The 18770-nt window shown below is 46.4% G+C and overlaps 1 protein-coding gene across 6 annotated transcripts in view; it reads left to right on the top strand.

The window, feature by feature from the left end:
• The window catches only part of LOC109905648 (BCAS3 microtubule associated cell migration factor), a 405490-nt gene that overhangs the window by 367250 nt on the left and 19470 nt on the right, over positions 1-18770 (top strand). For all 6 annotated transcript variants that reach the window (XM_031790754.1, XM_031790752.1, XM_020503154.2 and 3 more), the window contains one exon: positions 8739-8906. In XM_031790754.1, coding sequence (XP_031646614.1) covers positions 8739-8906 — 168 coding nt within the window. The remainder of the gene's footprint in view (positions 1-8738; positions 8907-18770) is intronic.

The following is an 18770-nucleotide window of genomic DNA, read 5'->3' as shown; positions in this document are numbered from 1 at the left end:
ACTTGTAGTTTTTCATGTTGTCTGTCTGTAATTTTTTTGTAATGACTTGGTGCTGCCTATCTTGGCCAGGGCACTCTTGAAAAAGAGATTTTAATCCCAATGAGCCCTTCCTGGTTAAATAAAGGTTAAATAAAATTCAATAAAAAATAAACTGGAGAAGACACGCAGTCACACACATTACATGGTGCGCTGTGTGTTTACATAATGCGTGTGCAAACACAGACACTTATGTGTGGTACCATCGTTCAGGGTCAAAGCACGTGAACATATGGCACTGGTGTGTTTGGGAACTATACGGTGCAGTCACGTGTACATTGACAGACACACAATATTACATTTTTTCAGGGCCACAATCTGTGCAGCATTTGCAGTATCCCAGTATCAGCCATTTTGATGATGCAGATTCCAGTTTCAGATTAGAAGGGAGGCAGGCTGAGTCACAGGTCTAATCCCACACACAGAGAGAGAACAGAGAGTTATTATCTGCTGGGATATCTGTGTGGCCTTGTCACTCTCACCGTCCTGGTGTGGGGGTTATGTTGTTGGGACAATTATGTCCTATCTCACTTCCATCCTTTGATCTCACTGACTGAACCTACCGCCACGTTTAGACCCTTTTCCTATTGAGTGGTTTGAAGACAAATCATGCTGTCGCCCCTAAAAAGTCCCTCCACCAAGACAGAGAGCATGTGGGTCAGATATGTATACACACTACAGTACAGAGAGGTGTGTGTTTGTCTCAAAGGCTTTGAAGTCTGTCTGACAGTGCCACACACAGTGCAGAGACAGACAGCCTCCTCTGCTATTAAAGGTTTAAGGCTAATCGTGAGCTAGCCATCATTGCCTCTCTGACACTCCTTTAAACTAGCTTTAAACAGGGAGGTGCAAAGTGAAGCCTCTGTGTGTGTGTGTGTGTGTGTTTACGTGTGCGCGTGTTGTTGCGTGTGTGTGTGCTTACGTGTGCGTGTGTGCTTGCATGTGTGTGTGTGTGTGTGTTTGCATGTGTGTGTGTGTGTGTGTGTGTGTGTGTGTGAGTCTTTGGCCCCAGGCAAGCCCCAGTATTGACAGGATTACTAGTACTCAGCCAACCCAGGAGAGAGAGAGTGGGGGGGGGGGAGTAAATCATTTAAAAGCAGGGCCTAGTGTAATGAAAGACAGGGAATCTAGTGAAGAGCAATGAGAGACCTCCTGGGAGCTAGCTACCTATCACAGGCGTTAATCCTGGGAGTTACAGCTCGATTAACACTTAACAAGTCGCTCACCACTTAACTGCTCTGGCAAGCAGCTCTCCTCTCCATGGCCCTGCCCTGCCTGGCCACCATCACACACACTCTGTCAGACTTGGTCACAGTGCAAGAAGTGTGTGTGTGTGTTTGACTACCACTGATAAAGACATAGCCTCAACCTCAAGTTTGCTGTCTCACATCCCAGCTAGTCACCACACCAAGACAGCCATGCATTCTGTGCCCCAACTGCTCCAGGTACAAGTTGTCCATGTCCAACTCAGGGGGTTAGTCTGTATCTTTCTAAGTATACACTTCTGTGTCCTTCACTCCGGTCAAATCCTGATTTACGCAGTGGCATGTTTGTTTTCCAGAAGGCGTTTGTTTTCCCAACACAAATGACCGCCGTCCCTGTGTTACAACCCTCCGTTTACAGCCCTAAGGACTCGTTAGCTTCGCCGCTCTAATGGCACCCCCCTACAGTAAAGCCTAATTGAATTATCGCTATCAGCTAGCCAACCGTTAGCCTCCCGTCATTAGGCTATTTAGCAGCCAGGTAGCCCAGAGATGATGGCATGTGGCCGGTAGTTATGCATTATGTGTGTTTGTGCGAGTCCAGCTGTGCCATCCTGAGCTGCTGCCCTGTTGTAAAGGTGAACACACACACTGATTAAGTCTTTAAGGAAACTAGTGTTGGGAGAGATCAGAAGGGCCTGATTGTCAGTCAGAGTGGCGGTGAACTAACAGCTGGGAGAAAACTAATCCAGCCTGGGATTTAGTTTTACCATGATAAAAAAAGATTATATTTGCCCCACCCTCTCTTTCTCCTCTCTCTTTCTATTTCTCTCTCTTTCTCTCCTTTCTCTCTCTCCTCTCCTCTCCCTCTCTCCTCTCCTCTCCCCTCTTTCTTCTCTCTCTACTCTCTCCTGTCTCTTCTGTCTCTCTCGCTAAAATGATTGTGAACATCATGTCCTCATGTTTCAGTTGTCCCTAGAAGATTGTCGGTGACAAATAGAAAAATGAGGGATTGAGACACAAACCAAAGCCCCACACTACAGAAGAGGAAGCCCATATCCTGCTGCTCCACACTCACGCTGCCCCTCGGTTCCTACTAACCCCTGAGGAGTGCTGGGGTTCTTTGATTAGATTCATAATGATAATGACAGGAGTGGAGGAGTGGGACTGGCTGTCACAGGCTAGAGGATCGAGAGATCACCCCTGATGGAGGGGGGGGGGGGTCTGGTGAACTTGACATCTACTACAGTGCAGTCAAAATATATTCAGACCTGTTTACTTTATCCACATTTTGTTTACGTTACACTTAACAGCCTAATTTTAAAATTGATTATATAAAAAATGTTCAATCTACTCACAATACCCTATAATGACAGTTAGAACAGATTTCAGACATTTTTGCAAAGGTATAAAAAAAAATTAAAAGCAGAAATACCTTATTTACATAAATATTCAGACCCTTTGCTATGAGACTCGAAATTAAACTCAGGTAAATCTTGTTTCCATTGATCATACTTGAGATGTTTATACAACTTGATTTTAGTCCACCTGTGGTAAATTCTATTGATTGGACATGATTTGGAAAGGCACACACCTGTCTATATAAGATCCCACATTTGACAGTGCATGTCAGAGCAAAAAAGCCATGAGGTTGAAGGAATTGTCCGTAGAGACAGGATTGTGTAGAGGCACAGATCTGGGGAAGGGTACCAAAAAATGTCTGCAGCATTGAAGGTCCCCAAGAACACAGTGGCCGCCATCATTCTTAAATGGAAGAAGTTTAGAACCTTCCAGAAGGACAACAATCTCTGCAGCACTCCACCAATCAGGCCTTTGTGGTAGAGTGGACAGACAGCAGCCACTCATCAGTAAAAGGCACATGACAGCCCACTTGGAATTTGCCAAAAAGGGACCTAAAGGACACTGACCACTGACCATGAGAAACAAGATTCTTGTTTCTTCTCTGGTCTGATGAAACCAAGATGAACTCTTTGGCCTGAATGCATCACATCTGGAGGAAACCTGGCACCATCCCTATGGTGAAGCATGGTGGTGGCAGCATCATGCTGTGGGGATGTTGTTGAGCAGCAGGGACTGGGAGACTAGTCAGGATCGAGGGAAAGATGAACAGAGCAAAGTACAGAGAGATCCTTGATGAAAACCTGCTCCAGAGCTCTCAGGACCTCAGACTGGGGAGAAGATTTACCTTCCAACAGGACAATGACCCTAAGCACACAGCCAAGACAGCGCAGGAGTGGCTTCGGGACCAGTCTCTGAATACCAGAGCCTCTGCTTGAACCTGATCAAACATCTCTGGAGAGACCTGAAAATAGCTATGCAGCGACGCTCCCCATCCAACCTGACAGAGCTTGAGAGGATCTGCAGAGAAGAATGGGAGAAACTCCCCAAATACAGGTGTGCCAAGCTTGTAGCGTCATACCTAAGTCTCAACGCTGTATTCCCTGCCAAAGGTTCTTAAACAAAGTACTGAGTAAAGCGTCTGAATACTTTTGTAAATATGATTTCCATTTTTTATTAATCAGTGTCATGGTGGTTTTGGTGTAGTAACTAATACGACATACTTTGGTGTACAGTCGTGGCCAAAAGTTTTGAGAATGACACAGATATACATTTTCACAAAGTTTGCTGCTTCAGTGTCTTTAGATATTTTTGTCAGATGTTACTATGGAATACTGAAGTATAATTACAAGCATTTCATAAGTGTAAAATATTTTATTGACAATTACATGAAGTTGATGCAAAGAGTCAATATTTGCAGTGTTGACCCTTCTTTTTCAAGACCTCCGCAATCCGCCCTGGCATGCTGTTAATTAAATTCTGGGCCACATCCTGACTGATGGCAGCCCATTCTTGCATAAATCAATGCTTGGAGTTTGTCAGAATTTGTGAGATTTTGTTTGTCCACCCGCCTCTTGAGGATTGACCACAAGTTCTCAATGGGATTAAGGTCTGGGGAGTTTCCTTGCCATGGACCCAAAATATCGATGTTTTGTTCCCCGAGCCACTTAGTTATCACTTTTGCCTTACGGCAAGGTGCTCCATCATGCTGTAAAAGGCATTGTTCGTCACCGAACTGTTCCTGGATGGTTGGGAGAAGTTGCTTTTGGAGGATGTGTTGGTACCATTCTTTATTCATGGCTGTGTTCTTAGGCAAAATTGTGAGTGAGCCAACTACCTTGGCTGAGAAGCAACCCCACACATGAATGGTCTCGGGATGCTTTACTATTGGCATGACACAGAACTGATGGTAGGGGAAAGGGGATTCATCAGAGAAAATGACTTTACCCCAGTCCTCAGCAGTCCAATCCCTGTGCCCTTTGGAAGAATATCAGTCTGTCCCTGATGTTTTTCCTGGAGAGAAGTGGCTTCTTTGCTGCCCTTCTTGACACCAGGACATTATCCAAAAGTCTTCGTCTCACTGTGCGTGCAGATGTACTCACACCTGCCTGCTGCCATTCCGGAGCAAGCTCTGTACTGGTGGTGCCCTGATCCCGCAGCTGAATCAACTTTAGGAGATGGTCCTGCCGCTTGCTGGACTTTCTTGGGTGCCCTGAAGCCTTCTTCACAACAATTGAACCGCTCTCCTTGAAATTCTTGATGATCCGATAAATGGTTGATTTAGGTGCAATCTTTCTGGCAGCAATATCCCTGCCTGTGAAGCCCTTTTTGTGCAAAGCAATGATGATGGCACGTGTTTCCTTGCAGGTAACCATGGTTGACAGAGGAAGAACAATGATTCCAAGCACCACCCTCCTTTTGAAGCTTCCAGTCTGTTATTTGAACTCAATCAGCATGACAGAGTGATCTCCAGCCTTGTCCTCGTCAACACCCACACCTGTGATAACGAGAGATTCACTGACATGATGTCAGCTGGTCCTTTTGTGGCAGGGCTGAAATGAAGTGGAAATGATTTTTGGGATTCAGTTCATTAGCATGGCAAAGAGGGACTTTGCAATTAATTGCAATTCTTCTGATCACTCTTCATAACATTCTGGAGTATATGCAAATTGCCATCATACAAACTGAGGCAGCAGACGTTGTGAAAATTAATATTTGTGTCATTCTCAAAACTTTTGGCTAGGACTGTAGTTGGCTAGGACTGTTTCTGTGTTGTGGTTAGTGTTTTTGCTCTGTAGTGGTTGACGTGAACCCCAGGCGTGGGTGTGAGAAATGAGTTCGTACCATTAGGAACCTGCCATCATGTTAATTGAGACTAATGGGTTAATAGCTTTGTGAAGGAAGTCTCCATAGAGCATCTGGAGTGCTGTGACAGTGAATTCAGGACACACTTACTCTTACACTGACACAGACTAACACAAGCTCTCACACCTCAATTCCACCCGTTACGTACTCAGCCCATGTAAATAAATGAACTAGCTCACTAAACGTCACACACGGTTCACATACCAGCATAGTGAGGTCTCAGAAAGATGGGCCACTTTTCACAGCAAGGCCGGGGGGTTGTTTAAAGGGTCAAAAATGTAATTCCACACTGTGGTAAAACATCAAATCAACAGCTTGGTAACTATAATAACGTCATGTCCCTTCAAGAGCGCTAGTATGGCACACAGTAGCCCTGTGTGTGGGGTGTTGGTGTGTGTGTGGGGTGTTGGTGTGTGTATGGGTGAGACAGAGAACAGTAGCCCTGTGTGTGGGGTGTTGATGTGTGTGTGGGTGAGACAGAGAACAGTAGTCCTGTGTGTGGGGTGTTGGTGTGTGTGTGGGTGAGACAGAGAACAGTAGCCCTGTGTGTGGGGTGTTGGTGTGTGTGTGGGGCAACAGCATACTGTTCTCTGTCTCACCCACACACACACCAACACCCCACACACACACACACACCAATACCCCACACACCAACACCCCACACACACACCAACACCCCACACACAGGGCTACTGTTCTCTGTCTCACCCACACACACACCAACACCCCACACACACACACACACCAATACCCCACACACCAACACCCCACACACACACCAACACCCCACACACAGGGCTACTGTTCTCTGTCTCACCCACACACACACCAACACCCCACACACAGGGCTACTGTTCTCTGTCTCACCCACACACACACACACACCAACACTCCACACACAGGGCTACTGTTCTCTGTCTCACCCACCCACCCACACACACACACTAACACCCCACACACAGGGAAACTGTTCTCGGTCTCACCCACACACACACCAACACCCCACACACAGGGCTACTGTTCTCTGTATCACCCACACACACACACACCAACACCCCACACATAGGGCTACTGTTCTCTGTCTCACCCACCCACAAACACACACCAACACTCCACACACAGGGCTACTGTTCTCTGTCTCACCAACACCCCACACACACACCAACACCCCACACACAGGGCTACTGTTCTCTGTATCAACCACACACACACCAACACCCCACACATAGGGCTACTGTTCTCTGTCTCACCCACACACACACCAACACTCCACACACAGGGCTACTGTTCTCTGTCTCACCCACCCACACACACATCAACACCCCACACACAGGGCTACTGTTCTCTGTCTCACCCACACACCAACACCCCACACACACACCAACACCCCACACACAGGGCTACCGTTCTCTGTATCACCCACCCACACACACACACCAACACCCCACACACAGGGCTACTGTTCTCTGTCTCACCCACCCCCACACACACACCAAACCCCACACACAGGGCTACTGTTCTCTGTCTCACCCACCCCCACACACACACCAAACCCCACACACAGGGCTACTGTTCTCTGTCTCACCCACCCACCCACACACACACACACCAACACCCCACACACAGGGCTACTGTTCTCTGTCTCACCCACACACACACACACACACCCACACCCCACACATAGGGCTACTGTTCTCTGTCTCACCCACACACACACACACACACACACCAACACCCCACACACAGGGCTACTGTTCTCTGTCTCACCCACACACACACACCAACACCCCACACACAGGCTCTTGGCCATGGCTTTGATAGTGGGCCTGCTGGCAAGGGGGGGGGGGTTCCTTTGACGAATCACCTACACACAGCTTTTTTATGAAGTGGTGTTAAAGTTATCAGCGTCTCCTGGCTTGCCCGGGACAGTGTGTGTCTAACAGCAGATAGCCAAGTGGAGACCTGGTTCCTCTTATCTGTGTGTAGAACCAGGCCAGGCAGGGCGGCCCGTGCGGGCTCTCGCCCCAGCATTAAAGCCTGTCAGTGGGCCGGAGTGTGGCTGAGGCTGGCCAGGTCTCCATACACCAAGGGCCTAGATAGACACTGAACTTAACTCTGAGATCAAAGGGTCCACTGTCACTGCTCCTTCTGATAACATAGACCCAGTCTGGGCCAGGGGACTGGGTGTCAGTGTAGAGAGAGACCAACCAAATAACAACCACCAAACCACAACCACCAGACAAACAAACAATAGCAGCAAGTCTAGGGAGGCTCTTTTATGATAAAGATCATTCCAGCATTTTACTGGTGTTTTCTCACTCTAGTTCCTTCTCTGTTTTGCATTTTTCTTTCCTCTGCTCTGTCATGGCTCCTTTTCTATCAGTCATCTCTCTTTCTCTCCCTCTCTCTCGGTCTTTCCGCTCTGTTTATCAGACCAGTGGCTCTTCTTAACTTTCCAGGAAAAAAGGACCTCTCCTCTTCCCTTGTTTGATCTCATCCCTCCATCCAATTCACTGCTGTGTTTTCTAATGATACAGTGAAAACCCTGTGGTATCCTAAAAAGCACCAGGCTGGCCTAAAGAAACATACACATCTTGTTCATGCCTGTGTGTCTGCATTCCATATTTACTCTGGGGCTGTTAATACCCCACAGAAGAGAGAGTGCCTCTCTGCACTTACACTGTGTTTTCCAACAAGACACCCACCTTGGACTAAACAAACAACAAGGCCTACTTTTCCATTTGCTGGACGTAAAGGGAGACTTTGGGGTTTTGAAACCATTTTTATGTCTCCGTGTCCAGTATGAAGTTAGTTTTACCAGACAATGTTAACTAGTGTTAACCCAATGACTGGGCCGCATTCCTAAAATCCCCAAGTATCCCTTTAACCAGGGCCGTAGTCAGTCGTGTCTGAAGCCTTCGTCCCAGCTACTAAATCTCTTGACTTAATTCAGTGTTCATCACATCCTGAAATACAGGGGGAGTGAGGGAATTGGCTAAATTGGGGGGACAGTAATTGTTTGAATCAGTTGTTTTAGTGTCTGGGACCCAGAGATAGATGGAGACAGACATGGAGGCTGGTGATAGGGCTTTCCATTTTAGGGGTAGAGATTTGAAGAAAACAGCACAGTAGGTGGTGTTTGAGGTCAGGACTCCACTTGACCATCTGTGTGGTTATACATATATACCTTAACTGACCATGTTTCGGGTTTCTACTGACTGTGTTTGTGTTTGTGTTGTGCTGATAGTCTATAAATGTTTGCATTTGTTGTTCCAGGGACGTTTGACCGCAGTGTGACCCTGCTGGAGGTGTGTGGAAGCTGGCCAGAGAGCTTTGGCCTGCGTCACATGAGCTCTGTGGAGTCCACCGAGGAGGGGCTGAGAGAGAGGCTGGCAGACGCCATGTCAGAGTCACCATCCAGAGACATAGTGGGCTCGGCTACTGGTCAGTCACAAACATACAAACACACACTAACACAGACATGCGCACACACATATACACACATGCGCATGCGTGCGCACACACAAACGCGTGCATACACACAAACGCGTGCATACACACAGACTCATTAATAATTTGTCATCATTAATAATGTCATGGTTTCAATCTTTCCAACAATTTACTGACCATTCATTCTCTCAAACTGTGAAATGTGATAGTGGTCAACTTCATTTTCTTAACTTTTTGAACTTTCATTTACTATCTTTCAACCGCTACTCTTAATCATGCTTGTTTGGTTTTGCAGCAGCTAGTTTTCAAAAGTGTGCGGGTGTATATTTGTGTATGGGCCTGCGTGTGTGTGTCAGCCATTCAGACAATCCAAATGTTTAACTCATTTAGGAAGCGGCAGCGCTCTTCCTCTCCTTAAGTGAACAAGAGATCCTTTGATTTTAATGGTGGGAGAGGAGGGGTTTCTCTTTGGGAGAGGAGACTGCCACTGGGAGCTAGAGAGGCAAAGGGTCACAAGGCCCTAATGTGTTTAGCATCGACTACCCCCCCACCCCTCCTCTCATCCCCTTCTCTCTCACCCTTCTCGGTCTCGCTCTGCTCTCATCCGTCTCTCTCTCTATCATCCCTTTCTTTCTCTCGCTCTCGTTGCCCATCTTTTACGACATAATCTTGTTTGGACCTATTCATTTACAGAGTCCCCTGCAGCAGCAATGGCAGTCACATGGAATGGACACTCTTTGGGACTCCCTCGCCCCCTCCTCTCATGCCCGCTCTCTCTGTGTCTCTCTGTCTCTCTCTGTCCCTTTCTCTCTCTCTCTGTCCCTCTCTCTCTCTCTCTCTCTCTCTCTCTCTCTCTCTCTCTCTCTCTCTCTCTCTGTCCCTCTATAATTGCTCCTGTCTCTGTGACTCTGCTCGTCATTAGATTAGGGGCCGACTCCCGGACACTTGTAGTCTGCGCTTGTCCATCCATCGCTACGGCTACAGCCCCTTCTAATGCAACACAAAATTAATTACTGATCACATTACATCCAATCTCCCCCCATTTTCCTCTGCCTTGGGCCCTCCTATAAACATGAACTTAACCCTTTCTTGAGAGAGGGAGACATAGAGGAATGGGCTAAATATTGTCTGGGGGGGGTCAAATGGAGCCGAGTCTGAGACATGCACATCCATTCTGTCTGACTGTGAATAAGTCCCAAACGACACCCTATTCCCTATGTAATGCACTTCTTTTGACCAGAGGCCTATGGGCCCTACTATATAGAATAGGGTGCCATTTGGGATGCAGGCTGTCTTTGTGTGACAGTGGCACCAAGCTTCAAGCAGGGAATAACTGGGACGTAATGGAGGCAAATCTAATATGGACCTCTGGTTGATGGCTGACTGTAATGTAGAGAACGTGTACATGTGTGTTCGGTTCATAGAGAGAGAGGCCTTTGATGGGCAGGGCCAGATGGTGTATAGCTTAGAGAGTGTCTCCACGTACAGGGCTGAGTTTCCCCTATCCTTAGACATACTGTAGGCCCCATTGGCCTAGACCTGAAGGATTCACTCATACACAGATTCTCTCTCTGTCCGGCTTTCGCACACACACAGAGGGACGCGGTATTGGAATGCTGGATGATGGAACAAATCACCCTCTTTGACATTTCCCCCTCAACACACAGCCCCACACACACACACACTCAGGCTCACGCACAGAACAAAGCCTGTAGTCACACAGATTTGTGTTTCAGGCACAGCCAGAGACCTACTGACGCCACAGCCAGGGGCAGGTGACACAGATAGAGAGATGGATAGATGGAGAGAGAGAGGGATATAAGGAGGGGGTGGGACAGGAAGCCCCTGCACTGACTCCTAAACATACTCTTCCAGGAATTAGATTTGCGCTAGCAACATAATGTTGCTGATGTGATTTTGCTTAATGGTGCAACCCCAACATGAATTCCATTGGAGCCGTGAAGAGGACCCCTGTTTTAGCCAGTTTTAATATATTCCAGCCATAGTCTACTCTCAGCCCAACCACAGTATAACATAACCCAGTCCAGCCTTTGTCCTCAGCCAGTGTCAGGCCAGTGTTTATGGAGGCCAGGTTCAGGATCCAGCCCTGACCTATGTTAATAGAGCCATTGTAAGGGAACTGGTGTCTGCTATATATCTGACATGCAACTATCTCTGTCAACCAGTCATCACATGTTAACGCTAATATTTACAGTGTATCCTCATCAGCATCCAAAAATCATGGATACAAACTGTGGGTGTGTGAGCGCACGAGCATGTTTATGTGTACGTGCGTAAACACTGAGTGTACAAAACATTAGGATCACCTGCTCTGTCCATGAACATCATACAGCTGGCAGGTTTTACATTGTATCGGCAGGATAGAACAGCAGCCTCTGGTAAGACCAGGGGTGGCAGTTTATGTTTATTTCTAAACAACCGCTGGTGCACGGTATCTAAGGAAGTCTCGAGGTTTTGCTCACCTGAGGTAGAGTATCTCATGATAAGCTGTAGACCACACTATCTACAGTTGAAGTCGGAAGTTTACATACAGTTAGGTTGGAGTCATTAAAACTCCTTTTTCAACCACTCCACAAATTTCTTGTTAACAAACTATAGTTTTGGCAAGTCGGTTAGGACATCTACTTTGTGCATGACACAATTATTTTTTCCAACAATTGTTTACAGACAGATTATTTCACTTACAATTCACTGTATCACAATTCCAGTGGGTCAGAAGTTTACATACACTAAGTTGACTGTGCCTTTAAACAACTTGGAAAATTCCAGAAAATGATGGCATGGCTTTAGAAGCTTTTGATAGGCTAATTGACATCATTTGAGTCAATTGGAGGTGTACCTGTGGATGTATTTCAAGGCCTACCTTCAAACTCAGTGCCTCTTTGCTTGATATCATGGGAAAATCAAAAGAAGTCAGCCAAGGCCTCAGTTAAAAAATTGTAGACCTCCACAAGTCTGGTTCATCCTTTGGAGAAATTTCCAAATGCTTGAAGGTACCACGTTCATCTGTACAAACATTAGTACACAAGTATAAACACCATGGAACCATGCAGCCGTCACACCGCTCAGGAAGGAGACGCAAAGGACCTTGTGAAGATGCTGGAGGAAACAGGTACAAAAGTATCTATATTCACAGTAAAACGAGTCCTATATCGACATAACCTAACAGGCCGATCAGCAAGGAAGAAGCCACTGCTCCAAAACCACCATAAAAAAGCCAGACTACGGTTTGCAACTGCACATGGGGACAAAGTTCATACTTTTTGGAGAATTGTCCTCTGGTCTAAAAAAAAAATTGAACTGTTTGGCCATAATGACCATCGTTATGTTTGGAGGAAAAAGGGGGAGGCTTGCAAGCCGAAGAACACCATCCCAACCGTGAAGCACAGGGGTGGCGGCATCATGTTGTGGGGGTGCTTTGCTGCAGGATGGACTGGTGCACTTCACAAAATAGATGGCATCATGAGGGAGGAATATTATGTGGATATATTGAAGGAACATCTCAAGACATCAGTCAGGATGTTAAAGCTTGGTCGCAAATGGGTCCTCCAAATGGACAATGACCCCAAGCATACTTCCAAAGTTGTGGCAAAATGGATTAAGGAGAACAAAGTCAAGGTATTGGAGTAGCCATCACAAAGCCCTGACCTCAATCCCATAGAAAATATGTGGGCAGAACGAAAAAAGCGTGTGCGAGCAAGGAGGCCTACTAACCTGACTCAGTTACACCAGATCTGTCAGGAGGAATGGGCCAAAATTCACCCAACTTATGGCCCATTCCTCCTGACAGAGCTGGTGTAACTGAGTCAGGTTTGTAGGCCTCCTTGCTCGCACACGCCTTTTCAGAAGCTTGTGGAAGGCTCCCCGAAACGTTTGACCCAAGTTAAACAATTTAAAGGCAATGCTACCAAATACTAATTGAGTGTATGTAAACTTCTGACCCACTGGGAATGTGATGAAAGAAATTATATCTGAAATAAATCATTCTCTCTGCTATTTATTCTGACAATTCACATTCTTAAGACAGTGGTGATCCTAACAGTCGTGATCTAAGACAGATAATTTTTACGAGGATTAAATGTCAGGAATTGTGAAAAACTGAGTTCAAATGTATTTGGCTAAGATGTATGTAAACTTCCGACTACAACTTTAACTAGAGAGTTTTCATCTGTATTTTTGTAGCTGTCTACATACCACCACAGACCGATGCTATTGCACATCTATCACTCTGGTGTTTAATTGCTAAATTTACTTCACCACTACGGCCTATTTATTGCCTTACCTCCCTAATCTTACTACATTTGCACACACTGTATATAGATTTTACTATTGTGTTATTGACTGTATGTTTGTTTATCCTATGTGTAACTCTGTGTTGTTGTTTGTGTCGCACTGCTTTGCTTTATCTTGGCCAGGTCACAGTTGTAAATGAGAACTTGTTCTCTGGTTAACTAAAGTTGAATTAAAAAATCTAATAGAAAAATGTTAAATGTGCAACCAGAGGGAAGAAAACTCTAGACCACCTTTACTCCACACACAGAGACGTGTACAAAGTTGTCCCATTTGGCAAATCTGACCATAATTATATCCTCTGATTCCTGCTTACAAGCTAAAATTAAAACAAAAAGCACCAGTGTATTGGTCAATAAAAAAGTGATCCGATTTTCTAAAATGTTATTTAACTAGGCAAGCCAGTTAAGAACAAATTCTTATTTACATTGACGGCCTACCGGGGAACAGTGGGTTACCTGCCTTGTTCAGGGGCAGAACAACAGATTTTTACCTTGTCAACTCTGGGATTCGATCCAGCAACCTTTCGGTTACTGGCCAAACGCTCTAACCACTAGCAGATGCTAAGCTACAAGACTTTTGCACAGACTGGAATATGTTCTGGGATTCTTCCGATGGCATTGAGGAGTACACCACATCAGTCACTGGCTTCATCAATAAGTGCATCGATGACGTTGTCCCCACAGTGACCGTACGTACATATCCCAACCAGAAGCCATGGATTACAGGCAACATCTGCACTGAGCTAAAGGGTAGAGCTGCCGCTGTCAAGGAGCGGGACTCTAATCCGGAAGCTTATTAGAAATCCTGCTATGCCCTCCGACGAACCATCAAAAATAGGACTAAGATCGAATCGTACTACACCGTCTCCGATGCTTGTCGGATGTGGCAGGGCTTGTAAACTATTACAGACTACAGAGGGAACCACAGCCGAGAGCTGCCCAGTGACACGAGCCTACTAGATGAGCTAAATTACTTATATGCTCTCTTCGAGGCAAGTAACACTGTAACATGCATGAGAGCATCAGCTGTTCCGGACGACTGTGTGATCACGCTCTACACAGCCGATGTGAGTAAGACCTTTAAACAGGTCAACATTCACAAGGCCGCAGGGCCAGGGTAATCCATCGATTACCAGGATGTGTACATCGAGCATGCGCTGACCAACTGACAACTGTCTTCACTGACATTTTAAACCTCTCCCTGTCTGAGTCTGTAATACCAACATGTTTCAAACAGACCACCATAGTCCCTGTGCCCAAGAACACTAAGGTAACCTGCCTAAATGACTACCGATCCATAGCACTCACGTCTGTAGCCATGAAGTGCTTTGAAAGGCTGGTCATGGCTCACATTAACACTATTATCCCAGAAACTCTAGACCCACTCCAATTTGCATACCTCCCTAACAGATCCATAGAAGATGTAATCTCTATTGCACTCCACACTGCCCTTTCCCAACTGGACAAAATGAACACCTATGTGAGAATGCTATTCTTTGAGTATAGCTCAGCGTTCAACACCATAGTGCCCTCAAAGCTCATCACTAAGCTAAGGACCCTGGGACTAAACACCTCTGACATCCCTCTGAATCTGGATCCTGGACTTCCTGAATGGCCACCCCAGGTGGTAAGGGTAGGTAACAAACACATCCACCACACTGATCCTCAACACGGGGGCCCCTCAATGTTGGGTGCTCAGTCCCCTCCTGTACTCCCTGTTCACTCATGACTGTACGGCCAGGCACAACTCCATCATTAAGTTTGCCGATGACACAACAGTGGTAGGCCCGATCACCAACAATGATGAGACAGCCTGTAGGGAGGAGGTCAGATACCTGGCCGTGTGGTGCCAGGACACCAACTTCTCCCTCAACGTGATCAAGACAAAAGAGATGATTGTGGACTACAGAAGAAGGAGGCCCGAGCATGCCCCCATTCTTATTGATGGGGCTGCAGTGGAGCAGGTTGAGAGCTTCAAGTTCCTTGGTGTCCACATCACCAACAAACTAACATGGTCCATGGACACCAAGACAGTCGTGAAGACGGCACAACAAAACCTATTCTCCCTCAGGAGACTGAAAAGATTTGGCATTGATCCACAGATCCTCAAAAGGTTCTACAGCTGCACCATCGAGAGCATCCTGACTGGTTGCAACACTGCCTGGTATGACAACTGCTTGGCCTCCGACCGCAAGGCACTACAGAGGTTAATGCGTACAGCCCAGTACATTACTGGGGCCAAGCTTCCTGTCATCCAGGACCTCTATACCAGGCGGTGTCAGAGGAACGCCCTAAAAATAATCAAAGACTCCAGCCACCCTAGTCATAGACAGTTCTCTCTGCTACTTGAGCGCCAAGTCTAGGTCCAAGAGGCTTCTATCCCCAAGTCATAAGACTCCTGAACATCTAATCAAATGGCTACCCAGATTACCCCTTTTACACTGCTGCTACTTTCTGTTATTTCTGCTGCTACTTTCTGCATTGTCACTTTAATTACTCTACCAACATATTCATATTACCTCAATTACCTTGACACCAGTACCCCCACACATTGACTCTGTGCCGGTTCCCCCTGTATATTGCCTCGATATTGTTATTTTACTGCTACTCTTTAATTATTTGTTACTTTAATTTCCTATTTTTATATTTTTTAACTGCATTGTTGGTTAGGGCTTGTAAGTTAGCATTTCACTGTAAGGTCTACATTTGACCTGTTGTATTTGGCGCATGTGTCAAATAAGATTTGATTTGATTTTGACATAAACTGATCAGGTGAATCCAGGTGAAAGCTATGATCCCTTAATAATGTCACTCTTTGCCTCCCGAGTGGCGCAGTGGTCTAAGGCACTGCATTGCAGTGCTAGAGGCATCACTATAGACCCGGGTTCGATCCCGGGCTGTGTCGCAGCCGACCGCGACCGGGAGACCCATGAGGCGGCATACAATTGGCCCAGCATCGTCCGGGGCAGGGGAGGGTTTGGCCGGCCAAGATGTCCTTTTCACATCGTGCTCTAGCGACTCCTGTGGCGGGCCGGGCGCATGCACGTTGACTTCTGTCACCAGTTTTACATTGTTTCCTCCAACACATTGGTGTGACTGGCTTCCGGGTTAAGCGAGCAGTGTGTCAAGAAGCAGTGAGGCTTGGCAGGGCCGTGTTTTGGAGGACACATTGCTCTCAACCTTCGCCTCTCCCAAGTCCGTATGAGAGCTGCAGCGATGGGACAAGACTGTGACTACCAATTGGATATCACGATATTGGGGAGAAAAAGGGGTAAAAATAAATAACAATAAAATAAAAATGATTTATAATCAACTTCAATAAAATAAAAAATTTAAATCAACTTCAATCAGTGTAGATGAAGGGGAGGAGACGGGTTGAAGAAGGGTTTTAAGCCTTGAGACATGGATTCAGAGGGTGAACGGGCAAGACAATAAATGTATGTGCCTTTGAACGGGGTATGGTAGTAGGTGCCAGGCGCACCGGTTTGAATGTGTCAGGAACTGCAACGCTGCTGGGTTTTTCACACAACAGTTTCCAATGTGTATCCAGAATGGTCCACCACCTAAAGGACATCCAGCCAACTTGACACAACTGTGGGAAGCATTGAAGGTAACATTGGCCAGCATCCCTGTGGAACGCTTTCAACACCATGTAGAGTCCATGTGCTGATGAATTGAGGCTGTTCTGAGGGTAAAAAGGGGTGCAACTCAATATTAGGACAGTGTTTTGTACACTCAGTGTGCATGTGCTTGTGCACTGTGTTCAATAATGTGTGTGACCCTCCAAACCCAGGAAGTATGTCACTCACCACCAGGCCCTGTGTGTAGCAGGAACTTGTTATGTTCTAATTATTTATCAAATTGTCAGATGGCGGTACACATAGGTTTATGATTTACTTAATTAGGCCTACTTCCATGTACTATTGGAGTGTGGATTTGGCTGGTTGATTCCACCGGATTTCGTGTAGGTTTTGGAGGAGCTCCATCTCTTGTCCGATGTTATCGTGGTAAAGAAAACCTTGCCTCTGCCACCACATGTAGCACTGTGTTTTTGTATGTATGTACAGTACTGTGTGAGGGTGGGTGGGGGTGTGGGTGGGGGTGGTTTGGAAGAAAGCAAGCAGTTGATGTAATCTGTTGGTGTGGAGTGAGGATTTCCTCCCTGCCAAAGAGAGTGGTACGTTCCAGTGTGTTTGGGGACCTGTCAGGAGACCAATGAAAGTACAGACTATGAGAGCTAGGTCTATGGGTCCCACTTATGGAGAAACAGAGTGGTTAGAAGGGCACAGGGCCTTTCCATCTATACAGATTCTTGCCACACACACACACCTCTTACTTTAGTGGTCTGCTTTTCAATCTGATTTTACAGTAATACTCTTTACTGCCTGGATGTCTAGAAAGAGCACACATTGCATGTGAACTTGAATGCACCTCTTGGGGCCAGTATATGTGAATCATTTCATGAAGTTTGTTTCATAATGTCTGATGAATTGGGCATATTAAGGCGTGTGGATGCTAGACTCTAGACTCCAACCCTCTGGTTAGCTCTGTGAAAACCTCTATTGTTCCCTATTGTAGGTTTGGTAATGATGCTCCTATCTCCTGTTTGACTTGGACAGCCTCTTGTAGCCATTCGCAGAAACTACCAGGTCAATTATGTGACTGACTGGGTTCCTTTCTACCAAGGCTTGTTTTAACACAGAGATATCCATCGCAAGACCAACAAAACACACCACAGCGGTCCACCACACACACACACACACACACACAGAAGACCACCGCATTATCACGTTGGGGTAGAAGGTCCCACTTTGCCAATCAATCATTACTCCATCCTGGTTCCAGTTTACATACATACATACATACACACACTCACGCAGGATTATAAACACGTACAACACATCAACTCACTTCTCACTTCACCTCTTTTTGCACATGGAGACGTGGCTTTAGACCATTGGGAACAGACCTGTTGGCTTAACCAGCGGCCACACCCAGTCACACACGCACACCCCTCTGTCCTTTTCACACTCCATTTGTGTACTTGACTGAAAAATATTAGTTGATAATTTTGTCACCTCCCCCCCCTGTTCTAACCTGCTTCACTTGAGACAGAACCCCAGGGCCCTGTTCTAACCTGCTTCACTTGAGACAGAACCCCGGGGCCCTGTTCTAACCTAACCTGCTTCACTTGAGACAGAACCCCAGGGCCCTGTTCTAACCTGCTTCACTTGAGACAGAACCCCAGGGCCCTGTTCTAACCTGCTTCACTTGAGACAGAACCCCAGGGCCCTGTTCTAACCTGCTTCACTTGAGACAGAACCCCAGGGCCCTGTTCTAACCTGCTTCACTTGAGGAAAAGAGAAACCCAGGGCCCTGTTCTAACCTGCTTCAATAGAGAAAGAGAAACCCAGGGCCCTGTTCTAACCTGCTTCAATAGAGAAAGAGAAACCCAGGGCCCTGTTCTAACCTGCTTCAATTGGGACAGAGAAACCCAGGGCCCTGTTCTAACCTGCTTCACTAGAGACAGAGAAACCCAGAGCCC

The sequence above is a fragment of the Oncorhynchus kisutch genome, linkage group LG15 (genome assembly GCF_002021735.2).
Source record: "Oncorhynchus kisutch isolate 150728-3 linkage group LG15, Okis_V2, whole genome shotgun sequence".
NCBI classification, from domain to species: Eukaryota; Metazoa; Chordata; class Actinopteri; order Salmoniformes; family Salmonidae; genus Oncorhynchus; species Oncorhynchus kisutch.
The sequence above is the reverse complement of the archived record's forward strand: the minus strand, read 5'-3'. Positions and strand labels throughout refer to the sequence as shown.